This window comes from Cyphellophora europaea, assembly GCF_000365145.1.
Source record: "Cyphellophora europaea CBS 101466 unplaced genomic scaffold supercont1.5, whole genome shotgun sequence".
NCBI lineage: Eukaryota > Fungi > Ascomycota > Eurotiomycetes > Chaetothyriales > Cyphellophoraceae > Cyphellophora > Cyphellophora europaea.
In genome coordinates this window covers 1,500,806-1,513,352 of record NW_008481811.1, presented here as the reverse complement: position 1 = coordinate 1,513,352, position 12,547 = coordinate 1,500,806, and the positions used below count along the sequence as shown (strand labels likewise).

Here is a 12,547-nt window from a genome sequence, read left to right as displayed (position 1 = left end):
CCCGTATCTCGGCCCCGCATCGCCTCGTGATAGATCGCGCTGCCTCGGCGATCGACCTGTGGCGTAGTGTCCGTATCAATGGACAATCTCTCCTAGCTCCTCTGTCGCTGCCTCGTCTGGGGAATTCAATCGCGCGTGAATTCGCATCGATCAGAAGTCGACGAAGTGATGCCCGTATCTAACCTCTGTTAGTTTTATACTCCTGTAGATAGAATATGAGCTAAGACATACGGATCATCACCCTTCTTGCCATACTCCTCCGTCTCCTCAGGGTACTTGTCAAACTGGCTCGCGTCGCCAGCACCGCCCTTGACAGGCGGCACATAAGGTGCATCGATATCTTTCTTGACCAATCTCTCCCACGTTACCTCGCTGAACCAGGCATGGTTCTTCACGTCGGCGCTACCTCCGTGCAAGTTGCCTAGTCGCTTCGTCAGATCGGCGGTGATGAGCTGCACCAAGAGGTCTTGTGCGTCGTGGTGGATATATGGCGGATACTTGACACGGCCCTTGAGGATGTTCTCGTAGATCTTCACAGGCGAGCCGCCATCCCAAAAGGGTGTGAAGCCGCACAGCATTTCGAAAATGAGGATGCCAAGGGACCACCTACGGAGGTTAGTAGGTTAACAAGGGCAGCAGGATGATACTAACCAGTCCACGGACTTGTTGTATCCTTTCGAGGCGACAACTTCGGGAGCCAGGTAATCCGGCGTGCCACATAGCGTCCAGGTGATATCTGGAACGTCCTTCGCGAAGCCGAAATCGGTGATCTTGACGTGACCATGGCGGTCTAGGAGGAGATTCTCGGGTTTCAGATCTCGGTAAATAATGTTCTGTGCATGCAGATACTCCAACGCTAACGTGACTTCGGCAGCGTAAAACTTGGCCACTGGATTGGGGAAACGCTGTAGACGATAATTAGTGTGGATTGGGATACGAGAGATAGGTCATACTTGAGACTTGCGAAGTAAGCTGAACAGCTCACCACCCTCAATAAAATCCATAACCATGTACAGGTTCTTGGAGTCCTGGAAAGTGCCCCAGAGAGTGATTAGAAAGGGGTGTTTGACCCTTTGCAACATTCTCCTCTCGTCGTTTGTGTGCTCTATCTGTTTCATCTTGACCACCTGGGCCTTCTTCAAGACTTTAATAGCATAGTAGCGTTGGTTGTGCTTAGACTGCACCAGATGTACGCGACCGAACGAGCCCGTACCTAGTGTACGCTGCAATGCAAAGTCAGTCAGGGTATATTTACCCTTGGTCTGCCTTGGAGTAGCCTTGCTCTCTACTGACCCACCCTGAGGGTTGGTCAGGTTGGCAGTGTTCATTGGTTCTTGCTCAGGGGAGCCGTTGGAGGTAGTTCGGTCATTGGTAGGATCTGGGGTGGAGGTTACGGTGGTTATGTTGGTGGGTTGAGTGGCTTTGGAGGTATCGCTTGCGGCGGGCTTAGAGGACTGTGAGGAGGTCTGAGTGTCCTTCTTATGGGATTCTTTGTACTGGATTGCTTGATAGCCAGAGCCCTTTTCCTCGCTTGTTGACTCCTTTGTCTTCTTCTTCTTGAGAAGACCTCCAAAAGTCGGCATAAGGGCGACGTGGGGAAGCGCGGCTTCCAAATGAAGTTTGCGAATAGAGAAAGAGTGGGTGTGCACGGGCGGCAAGCGACAGCTGACAACGAGGCTAGATGAGGAACGGAAGCCGCGGTCGCAGATCGATAGCAAGCGAGAGATAAATTGGGAGTCGCTCAAGGCAATGCGTCCCAATCAATGGCGCTGATGGGAGTAGTTGAGGGGACCACAGTGCTGGACGATGGACAGCAGAGCAGGCGAGGGGTCGAGTTGGTCGGTGCTGTGACCAGCCTCCTCTGAAGGTGGGTGAGGCGCGGAATGCTAAGCGACCGAGGGGTTGGCTCCGATCGCTAGAACAGCTATATCGAGAGCTTGGAGCATGGATGATCTATGGTTGATGCGTGTAGGAGTGGACAATCACAAGCTGGAGATAGCAATTCATGGGTGAACGTGATCGGATCTTAGGCGGTTGGCGTCCAGCTGGCTTGAATGCAGGGGTGGGCTTGGGGCAGAGGTGGGATATGACGAACAATCGATAAAGCTTGCCACGTTGCCCAATGCAGCTCGCCGCCTTCCACGAATCTCCGCTGGGAAGCGAGTCGGGACGATAGCAGGCGGTCCCGTGAAGTTCAGAGGACAATACTGTAGGATAGCACAAGCACTGTACCATCAGAGAGTAGTAAAACAGGAACAGCTGCTCTGGTGCATGCGAAGATGAGGTAGCTACGGCTAGCCCCTCACCACCCTCCCGCATCATTTCCGTCCACGGACAGCATTTGCCTCAGCTGATTAGCCCACACGCAGCTTGCCCGGCCAACTTTCCAGCTGTGCCGCTTTGCCTAAAGGCGGTACTTCGGACGCCCACCGCTAGACCAAGATCGCGATTCAACGTTTGAAGCTTGCCTGCTGATGTTGCACTCTGCGGGGAAGCTTGTAGACAGACATAACGGGCGGTCCAATGGGACGCATTATCCACCACGTTTAAGAACGGCTCCATCAGGGCGGCGGAAAGCAGGTGTACCCCTCTACAGCGTCTATCGCTGCCGGAGCCGCTCAGTGGGTAAAATGATAAGTGATCATGGCTATGCAGGTACAATCACCCTCTTGCGCGTCTCATCTCGCGACTGATGTCGTCAACGATCTCTTGTGCCTCCCCTGCCGTACGCGCTTCAAAGTCGTACCTCTTCAGCTCACCCTTGGGGTCGTTGGGTCGGGGCACTGATATCCTCACCAGTTTGCTATGCTTGCTGCTGATCTTGCACCGAATGATATCGCTGAAGGCAAGGGAGCTAGTCTTTGCATATGAACTCTTGACAGCATCCGTTGGTAAAATATGCAGCATATCTCCATCAAACATCAGGACTCGTTGGTTGCCTTGGGTGAAGGATGTGAGCTGTTTTCTCGTCACATAGTACTTTTTGAAGTTGCTCGCACTAGACGCAAGATCCTGCTTCTGTGCAAACTCTCGTGCAAATGCAGTCTGCGCCTTCTTGCCCTTCTTCGGGCCTTGAATGTCCAGGAGCAAAGGAGCATTCGGTGATGCACTACCAGGTGAGCCGGCCAATCCAGCTGGACCAGCTCCAAACCTTTTGCGAACCAATTCCAGGTCGGATCTGGTCCCTAAAGCTTCCACAGTACGGTCCAGTGGCGCGACCGTGTTGGTACCTGTGACTTTGAGCACGAAGAAGCCCTTGTCGAAGTTCCATTTCTTGCAGACTTGATCGAGAATCTCAGCAAGATAGGTATCCGACGAGATTTCAAGGGTGGTTGATCGCGCAGAGACATCAAGATCGAAGTAGCGAACCCTTAAGGTCTTGGTAGGCCCAATTCGTGGCGTAGCTTGTTGAGCTGCACGAACTGGTTGGTCGGCAGGTGTCAATGATGTGTTACTGAGAGCGGACGCAAACGGCTGGCCGGCGAGCAAGACGTTTGTTCGCGAGGATGTTGCACGGCTGGTTCCTGGATGTGGACTCGGACTCGTCTCCGCTTGGAGTGTTGCTGGTGTTGCTGAAATAGCGACCTCCTCTTCGGGTGGGATAAACTGCGGTGTTTCCGCGTTGTTCGCCCTCAGCTCGCCTTCTGACACCTCGACGAGAGCGAATTCGTCGAAGTTCCGGCCCCTAGATCGACCCCGTGCACCTCTGTTGTTATTAGACGTGAAGTCAGCAATTGGCCGTGTCCGAGCGAGGGCTGGAAAGTCGTATTCAACTTCGCCCTCTTCGCACATGCGAAAGCACCACTTGTTCACATTGAGTTGTGACGGTTGTAGTGGCGGCTGTAAGTCTTCTTCTGTATAACGCCAAAGAGCGAAGCCAATCGCTTCTGCCACAATAATGCGAAGGCCGTCCTTCGAGGTCTTGACCAGCGGCATCTCAAACGGCTCCTCTGGATCTGTGGAAAATGGTGCATAGATCTTGATCCACAAGGCATCGGGGGTGCCTTTGGCCGAAAGATTGGCAAAGCCTTGAATGGGGTTTTTGGGAGTCTGCTTTTGCGCGTTCAAAGCCTGAGATAGGGCACTGACTGGCGGCACAAAGCTAATAGGACGAGAAGGGGGTAGCTGTTGAAGCAGAGGAAGTGTGCGTGTCTTCTTTGGGGACCCCGACTGACCGGAATGCAGGCTCCTGGATGTCGACTCGAGTGAAGCCAGGCCAGCGAGCACGGGAGACGATGAAGGGGAGACGGTGCCTACCGCCAGCGCAGAGGCAGAATCCACGGTTTCACCCAAGTCAGAGGATGCAACCGAACCCACGCTGTCTTCATCGGATTCATAGTGTGCGGCTGTGAGAGGAGCGGTGTATTCCCCAGGTCTTTGGTCCCTCGGGACTGATTTTGGGACTGAGCGTGCATTGATCTGGCGGCGTTGAAAGTAGGACGGGTCGACCTCATTTTCAGAGGACATCTCACTGCTTGTAGCAGTGTCAGCTCGAGCTCGAGCCTTGACAGCCTCAACAGCACCAAGTGAGCCGGTGCGATGTCGCCCGTCCCGCGGCTTCGAAGGTGAAGTGACCATGACATCGGGATGGGCTCCCTCGCTTGTCTGTCCAGGCGAAGACCCTGCACGGGTGCGAGCAGGCATTTTGGCGAATCTTATTTGCTGTGCTGCTCGCTGATTGCCCTCTGCATCGTCGCTCTCGTCGCTCAAATCGCTGCTATCGTCATCGTCAATCTGCTCCTTTCGCCGGCGCCGGCGGAGCGCAGGGCCTATCGTATCGTTACTCGCTCTTCCCGTCACCATTCCTCCCTCATCTTCGTCGTCGGCCAGTAAGACTTCTCTGTTGAGACTGGCACCATTCTGAAAATACTCTGCCGCGCCCGTTGTTGGTATTGGCGGAGAGTAAGTTCTCCGTATGGGCTCGGTTGACCAGCCAGCAGCGCGAAACCCAGGAGTGTTGAGAATGGAATTGTTCACATTGATCAAGCGCTCACCTACCCCATCCTTGTTGCTGGCGAGGTACGAAGTCCGCAAGTACCAGATTGCGAAGCTGCTAAGGTTAGATTGGGGGAGTTTCTTGACTAGAGCGTACTTACTCCTCGTTCTGCAGAAGAGCCATCGCTTTGCATCGAACACTTCCTCTATCATGCAACGGAGCGTTTACCGTGAACCATAAGCCGTAGACATCATGAGCACAATCAGATCGCTACCAGAGTGACTGAAGAATTGTGGCGGAGCAGACCACAACAGTAGTGAGCGCGAGACACGTCTCATCGAGTCCATCCTCGTCCGGAATTAGGCGGAGCAACAGAATAGACCCACTATTAGGTAATCGGCGAAAGGCGGTGCCTGAATCTCCAACTGGCCGCGTGCCTGCCCGCAGCGCTGACGAAGTACCACAGCAACTTTCTTGGATGGAGGCAAACAATTTGAGACAGCCTGCTCACTTCCTTCCACTTGTCATTCCTCTCTTCCTCCATCTTACTCGGCTCTCCCTTCGTACTTTTGGGAGCCGTAACAGCCCCAGTCATGTCTTGCCCGCACGTCAACGATCCCAGCCTGAGGCCACCCCGCCCTACACAGTCTGTGTATCGTGAAGACTGTACCCAATGCTTCGACTCTATCGACGACCCTGCCGGTTTGGACGTTTGCCTTTCCTGCTTCAATGGTGGCTGTGCTGGTGAACGGAATCATTCAAAGCTTCATAATAGCAGCTCGAGTCATCCTCTAGTCCTCAACATTAAACGAACTCGGAAACAGGTTCAGCGAGATGAGCCTCCTCAGAAGTTGACCAAGCTCGCTATTGCTGCCGAGACCGAAGAAGATCGGTATGATACCAAGACTGAGGTCAGATGCTATGCTTGCCAGCTGCAGAGTGTTGATCCAACCTCAGGCAAAATCCCCGAGATGGTGAACGGAGTGCTCAAAGCCATGACGTTTGCCCGATCGGAGGAAGTCAAAGCGTGGGAGCAAGAATTTACACCATGTGAGCACACTCTTTGTCTCGAACAGCAAGACGCTAGGCAAATACCATCGGGAGACTTGGGCCATTGCTCCATGTGCGACCTAAGAGAAAACCTGTGGCTGTGTTTAGAGTGTGGCAACCTAGGTTGCGGACGTGCTCAATTCGGTGGCGTTGGTGGAAACTCACATGGTTTGGCACATGCCACTCAGGCTGGCCACGGTGTCGCCGTCAAGCTTGGCTCAATCACTCCCGAAGGCAACGCCGATATCTACTGCTACAAGTGTGACGAGGAGCGGGTCGATCCAGACCTGGCGAAGCATTTAGCACACTGGGGCATCAATATCGCCGAGCGGGAAAAGACAGAAAAGAGCTTGATGGAGATGCAAGTCGAGCAGAACCTCAAGTGGGACTTTTCAATGACCACAGAAGACGGTAAAGAATTGCAACCTCTGTTCGGTAACGGCTTGACCGGACTCAAGAACATTGGTAACAGCTGTTATCTTGCCAGCAGCGTTCAGTGCCTCTTTTCTCTCCCGGAATTCCAGCAGCGGTATTATCACCCCAACGAGGGTCCTCCTTCAACCTCGGCTCCTGCTGAAGATATCGAGACTCAGCTACGAAAGCTCGCGGACGGCCTCCTATCGGGAAGATACTCGACAGCCGAAATGGAGATTCATGCGAATCCCGAGACGCCAGAGGTTCCTCATCAGAAAGGCTTATCACCAGCCATGTTCAAGCATCTTATCGGCCGTAACCATGAAGAGTTCTCAACCATGCGCCAGCAAGACGCTTTCGAGTTTCTTCTGCACCTGTTTAAGAACATCAGCATCTCGAACCGTCCAAACCCTGCCCAAGATCCTGTGAATGCCTTCAAATTCGTAATGGAGGACCGACTACAGTGCCTCACCTGCAAGAGGGTTCGCTACCGGACCGATGTACAAGACAACATATCAATTCCTGTTCCAGCTCGACGCAAAGCCGCCTTCGACCCCTCGAAACCCGACAATGAGAGGGGCTCCGAATACGAGCCCGTGTCTCTCAAGGAATGTCTAGACATCTTCACTACCCCCACACAAGTCGACTACAACTGCTCTGCTTGCGGTTCCAAATCCTTCTCAAAGTCTTTCAAGTTCAAGACCTTCCCTACCAACCTCGTCATCAATCCCCTTCGTTTCGCTCATATTAATTGGGTACCCACCAAGCTCGACATTCCCCTGGAAGTCAATGACGAGCCCTTCGACCTTTCCCCTTACAAAGCCACGGGGCTGCAGCCTGGCGAGGAGGAACTACCCGAAGATACGGCTGCCGCCCCCCAATTTGCACCTAACGAAGCCGCCATGGCACAGCTGACAGGCATGGGCTTCCCAGAACCACGCTGCATCCGCGCTTTGCACGCAACTGGGAATGCTGACGGTGAAACCGCCATGAATTGGCTCTTCCAGCACATGGAAGACCCGGATATCGATGAGCCACTTGACATCTCCTCTCTCTCAGCTCCGAGCGCGGCCACAGGAGGGCCGGACCCCGAGAAGATGGCCATGCTCGATGCGATGGGTATATCCGCGCCACAGGCTCGCAAGGCTCTCAAAGAATGCAACGGCGATGTTGAGCGGGCAGTTGACTGGGTCTTCAGCCACCCTGACGACCAAGGCGACTTTGGCGATGATGCCGCCGCCACTGCTCCTCCTGGTGATGTCGCAGCATCTCGTGAGATTCCAGGTAGCGAGGAGCTGCCCGCAAAGTTCGAGCTGCAAAGCATCGTGTGTCACAAAGGTGCCAGTATCCACGCGGGGCACTATGTGGCCTTCATCAGGAAGGAGGTGCCAGGCGAGGAAGGCCAGGGTAAGCAGTGGGTGCTATTCAATGATGAGAAGGTGGTCAAGGGTGGAGAAGTCGAGGAGATGAAGCGCTTTGCGTATGTCTATTTCTTCAGGAGGATTTAGGTGCCGGCGTGGATTGCCTGGAAGGACAACAAAAAGTCTGGTGCCGAACAAGTATAAGGGGTGAGTGGCACGGCGCGTGATGATGATGATGATGATGATGATGATGAAAGATGGCCACTCCTCCAGGGGAGTCTGTACCGGGGCGGAAGGATCACGATTCATGATAGACCAAGAAATCGCGTGACACGTATCACACCTTACACCTTAGGAAATGACAGTAAGCAGCCTCATGGTTGTGAGAGTCGATGCGATTCTACCGTTCACTCTTTATCCTGCCTGTCGTGATCTCCCTGCCAAATAGCGTAACGCAATCGCTTTGCTGCACCGTGCTTCTCATTCTGGCTTAGAGATGGTGCCGTACAAGGAAACAACTCTTGAAAAGGACACCACCACATTTTGCTCCCGTTGCGTGGCGACGTTTTCCAACCTTAAAGCCAAGTGCTTCCCACGAGGAGCTTGTTAGCGTGTCCTGCTTCATGTCACGGCGTCTGTCTCGCGGTCTGACAGGGTGTTCTTTTGGCAGCAGGGCTGCATATTTTGCACGTTGGGCCTAATGCTAGGATCGAGCCTCTACTCTTGCCGTCCAGGGATGATTTCGTACTCTAGGTTCTCCATGTCCCCAGTCTGGGCTCGTGGAGTGCGCCGCCATCGGTGTGGCTCGCTGTATGATCCGCTGAAGATATCGTTGCATGCGAAGCACTATCTCCTCTCGTAGACCGGATTCCGATGATGGGCCCGAGCAGAGGGGATGAACTTGACCTTATGAGACTCGTTGGCTGTTCTACGCTCTTGCCCGCTCGTTCACTGCGCCTTAGCCTTCGATTGTGAGTCCGGGTCTTTCGCCATAGCTTCTAGGGCTGCCAGCATGTTATTCCTGGTGTCGTCACAGAGTTTGTTCACGTCCGTTGCGCCCAGGCCTTTCGTCGATACGGGGTCAAGCACTGCGTTCCATTAGCATCCCGAGCCTGAAATCTAGATGGGATCAGCTAGGCCTACTCACCTTTAACACGAATGACCCCAGAATTGAATCGCAGTCCTTTGACATCCAAGACTCGCGAGTAGTTCTCTGCCACGATCGGTAACACATCCACGCCAGCCTGTACCGCGAGGTGAAAGGCTCCTTTCTTGAACGGCAGGAGCATCGGCTTCCTGCTATAACTCCGTGTCCCTTCTGGGAAGATCAAGACGCTCTGTCTAAGTTCCCGCATCGCGGTCGCAGCACCCTCAAACGCCTTGAGCGCTTGGCTGCGATCGACACGGTCGATGAAGACGGCGCCCGAGAGCGTCATGAACCACCCAAGGAACGGGATGCGCTGCAGGGATTTCTTGGCCGTAACGGAGCAGTGCTGTGGCCAGATGGCGCCGAGAAAGAGGATGTCGAGCTCAGTCTGGTGGTTTGCAACTATGACATAGGGCCGTTTCCTGCTGAGTATCTGATCTCCATTTCCTTGAATCTCAAAGGTTACCCCGATGGTGTACCGGCACACCCACTTGAAGGCTTTGGCTGTGGTCCATTGGCCGTACTTGTAGTGCAGGTTGAACACCCGCAGGACCATGCATGCAATAGTGCCGTAGACCGCACAGGCGATGAGAGATAGGTATGCGGACAGACAGCGGGCAACGAAGCCGATGACTGGGGGGCAGCCGGGGACGTAGGCGTGGAGGCCGAAGCAGCTGAGCATGACGCCGAGGTATCCCAGCAGGGCATAGAGTGGGTAGAGGAGAAGAGCGTGCATTGCGGCGGGGGGAGGATGTTCGCTGGCCACCGGCGGCCAAGGAGGGTGGTGGGCGGCGGGGCGGGGTGAGCGGAGGACAATCTTTCGCGGTGGGAAGTGGTGCAGAGAACAGAGGACGGCAGGAACACTTCAGGGGAGCGTCATTAGATGTGAAGAAGCAGCTCCAGCAGATATTCATGGATGTAGAGGAGGCTGTCTCGTTATTGGATAGGTAGCGAGCGAAGTAGCCCAGCACTAGCTGGTCAGGTCAGGTGCAGCGGTGCATTTTGCGTGCCCAAAATTCTGGTGGGCTGGAGAAGTTGAATTGGGGAAGGCTTCCGACTCCAACGCAGGAACGTCCTCGACGTCATCCTGTTATCCCGCGGCTGCATGTGCGTACGGGCACCGCAGAAAAGGCACTGAATTTGTAGAAGGTCACTCTGTACCCATAGAGGAAGGAAGTGATTGATTCAGCAGTTCCTTGTCAGAAGCTTTCGAGACGTGTTGGAACCTCGAACACCAGTAGCGTCAGCCAATGTATGCGAGGTACGCTCACGAATATAAACGTAATCCGAAGCCAGCCAAGGAAGTACATGACAACTGACTACAAATGCTTGCGTATCATTGATGGTCACGCGTCGTGCATCATAGCATTGTGAATGGCTCTGTCTCTCCAACACGATACTTGTATCCAAAGGGCATCCGTCAACTCCACGCTCCCAATTCCATGCAACAGAATCTTCAGAAATGAGGTGCAAATCGCTCAGACGCTCTTCCCCAAATCCATACCGCACGTTGGCCTGCCGCCTTTAGTCGATACTCATACTCATCAGTCCGTCGTTCGTCTCGTCCATCCGCTGCAAACCGACTCCCTTCTTGAACCCGTTGCTACCGCTGCTCGCACTATTGCTCCGCTCCCCATTCCCGTTAGCTTTCGGTGGTGGCTTGCCCCAACTCTTATCCGCCGCAGTTGCAATAGGGCTCTGAGGAAGGACGGGGCTGCTCTGAACGCTCAGGCCGGGGCTGACGGCTCGGCGCTTGACAAAGTCTCCCAAGTCAAAGTCGTCTTCTCTTCTACGTTTGTTGTTCACTCTTCTTGCCACGTCTCCCGCGGTGGGTGCCCCTGCAGCGAGTGGTGTAGTAGATCTTGATCGAGAGCGTTGGAAGTTGCGCAGAGCCAGGTTGTCACCATTCATCCCTCCATTGGTGTTTATCATTGAAGCTGATGTATCCATCATCTCATCGCTGACTGCGGAAGAGCTTTCACGGGGAAGGAGCGTGGGAGGAGGCGTTCGATAGCGGTCATCCTGGATGCCGAAGGCGTTGTTGTGCCAGAAACCAAGGCCTGCTGCCGAGTTCTTGGCAGCGTGTTGGCTAAATGTCAAAGGGGCCGATTTGTCGAGTGAGCTGGCAAGCGAGTCCTCAATTGATGTTTCGATATTGTCTGAGGTAGGATTGATAGGCGGCGAGAAGGTGGGGTCCGTGTCCTGGACTTGCTTGATGACTTCGGCTTCCCGCCGGGCTTCACTATCGATCGGCGTCGATTCCTCAATTAAAGCAGCCTTAATACGTGCAAACCCTTTGGACTTGGGGAGCAAGTTGCCACGTCTGGTGACGGCGCGTCGAATGACGCCTCGGGGACCCTCTACATCCATATCAGATTGCATCACACCGTTTTTACTGCTGCTCTCTTCAGAATCACTGAGTCGGAGTTCATCAGTCCCTAGGCTCAGAGACTCCCGCCTCGATTGTACTTGCTTCCGGGTCAGACCGGTGCCAAAATAGCCGTTTTGTTCCACGCTCTTAACAATGCCCGGTGAAAGTGGGCCAGGTGACGGTCGCGAACTCTTGATAGAGACACTGCTCGAGCTGTGCTGGCTCTTGCCCTTGCGAATTCGTCTTCGAAAGCTGAGAAGGTTGGAGCTGAAGCTCATTAGGTTACTTTGCGCTGTTGATGGTGGCGTGCTATTCATCCATTCAGTCCCAGGGCTGTTGAACCCCGCGCCCATCAGGTTGCCCCGGAGCCGGGAGGCAGCAGGCGTGTTCAACATAGGATCCTCGCTCTCGCGGTCGATGCCCATGTCCTCATCAGAGGTTGATTCGGAGTCGGAATCGGAGTCCAACATGTTGACACTGCTGACAGAGGACGAAAGGGCGGTCCGCTCCGGGATGGTGGACCACATGTGGCTCGCGGTGTTGCTAGGGGAGTCTAGGACAGTAGAGCCACCAAGGCTGCGTCTTTGAGGAATATTAATCCTATTGGTGACAGGAGAAGCATCGGGCGAGGATTCAGCGAGTGTAGAATGGTGTAAATTTGTGCAGGCTCTTGTGTAATCCAGTCCTCTTGATCTCCGGGGCAGCATAGACGCGGGCGAGCCATAGATGTGAGCAGGCTCAAGGTTTGGGGAGAGCGGCGTACGCGAGGATGATCCTGTTGACTGCTGGAGGTCGCTAGGGCTGTCCTTCAGCGGCATCGTAAGCGAGAGGGCTCTTGCGTGGAATGTAGATCTACGTGGAGTGGTAGGACTTTCTAGGGCGAGAGATGAATCATCTTTTGAGACTCGACGGTTCTCGCGGAGGGCTGGTGATGGCGACAGTGCGGGTTTGGGTGCATCGGAAAGCGACCTAGGCTTTGGCGTGGTGGTGGCACTGAAGTGGGAGGAGCGTGGAGTTCTGTCGCCGGCATTTTGACTATCAAGCTGCTCAGTGAGTGAGGACTTTGCAGGCGAGTGGTAGCCGGAGGAGGCAGATGGCGGATACGTGACAATGCCTGTGCTGGACATGGCTCGAGCGGCGGTTGTGCCTGTTGTTTGATTACTGTGGCATTGTCTTGATCAACTCTTGAGAAGTTTCTCAGTACAAAGATTCCGATGTTATTCTGACAGTAAGGAGATATGGTGTGTTGCATACATGGAGTTCAGAGT

General features: G+C 54.2%; 5 protein-coding genes across 5 annotated transcripts; 1 reads left to right on the top strand and 4 right to left on the bottom strand.

The window, feature by feature from the left end:
* Nucleotides 1-194: 194 nt before the first annotated feature.
* HMPREF1541_05850 (cAMP-dependent protein kinase type 2) lies at nucleotides 195-1,583 on the bottom strand (the record flags this gene model as incomplete). The annotated part of the gene is made up of 3 exons (XM_008720187.1): nucleotides 195-606; nucleotides 652-905; nucleotides 954-1,583. 3 exons carry the CDS (start codon nucleotides 1,581-1,583, stop codon nucleotides 195-197), a joined length of 1,296 nt encoding a protein of 431 aa, XP_008718409.1.
* A 1,078-nt stretch (nucleotides 1,584-2,661) lies between these two features.
* On the bottom strand, nucleotides 2,662-5,148 carry HMPREF1541_05849 (uncharacterized protein; the record flags this gene model as incomplete). Its single annotated transcript, XM_008720186.1, has 1 exon — nucleotides 2,662-5,148. The coding sequence occupies one exon, from the start codon at nucleotides 5,146-5,148 to the stop codon at nucleotides 2,662-2,664; it is 2,487 nt and encodes an 828-aa protein (XP_008718408.1).
* A 381-nt stretch (nucleotides 5,149-5,529) lies between these two features.
* Nucleotides 5,530-7,908, top strand: HMPREF1541_05848 (uncharacterized protein; the record flags this gene model as incomplete). Its single annotated transcript, XM_008720185.1, has 1 exon — nucleotides 5,530-7,908. The coding sequence occupies one exon, from the start codon at nucleotides 5,530-5,532 to the stop codon at nucleotides 7,906-7,908; it is 2,379 nt and encodes a 792-aa protein (XP_008718407.1).
* An 801-nt stretch (nucleotides 7,909-8,709) lies between these two features.
* Nucleotides 8,710-9,644, bottom strand: HMPREF1541_05847 (uncharacterized protein; the record flags this gene model as incomplete). The annotated part of the gene is made up of 2 exons (XM_008720184.1): nucleotides 8,710-8,849; nucleotides 8,909-9,644. 2 exons carry the CDS (start codon nucleotides 9,642-9,644, stop codon nucleotides 8,710-8,712), a joined length of 876 nt encoding a protein of 291 aa, XP_008718406.1.
* A 788-nt stretch (nucleotides 9,645-10,432) lies between these two features.
* On the bottom strand, nucleotides 10,433-12,406 carry HMPREF1541_05846 (uncharacterized protein; the record flags this gene model as incomplete). Its single annotated transcript, XM_008720183.1, has 1 exon — nucleotides 10,433-12,406. The coding sequence occupies one exon, from the start codon at nucleotides 12,404-12,406 to the stop codon at nucleotides 10,433-10,435; it is 1,974 nt and encodes a 657-aa protein (XP_008718405.1).
* Between the last annotated feature and the right edge of the window lie 141 nt (nucleotides 12,407-12,547).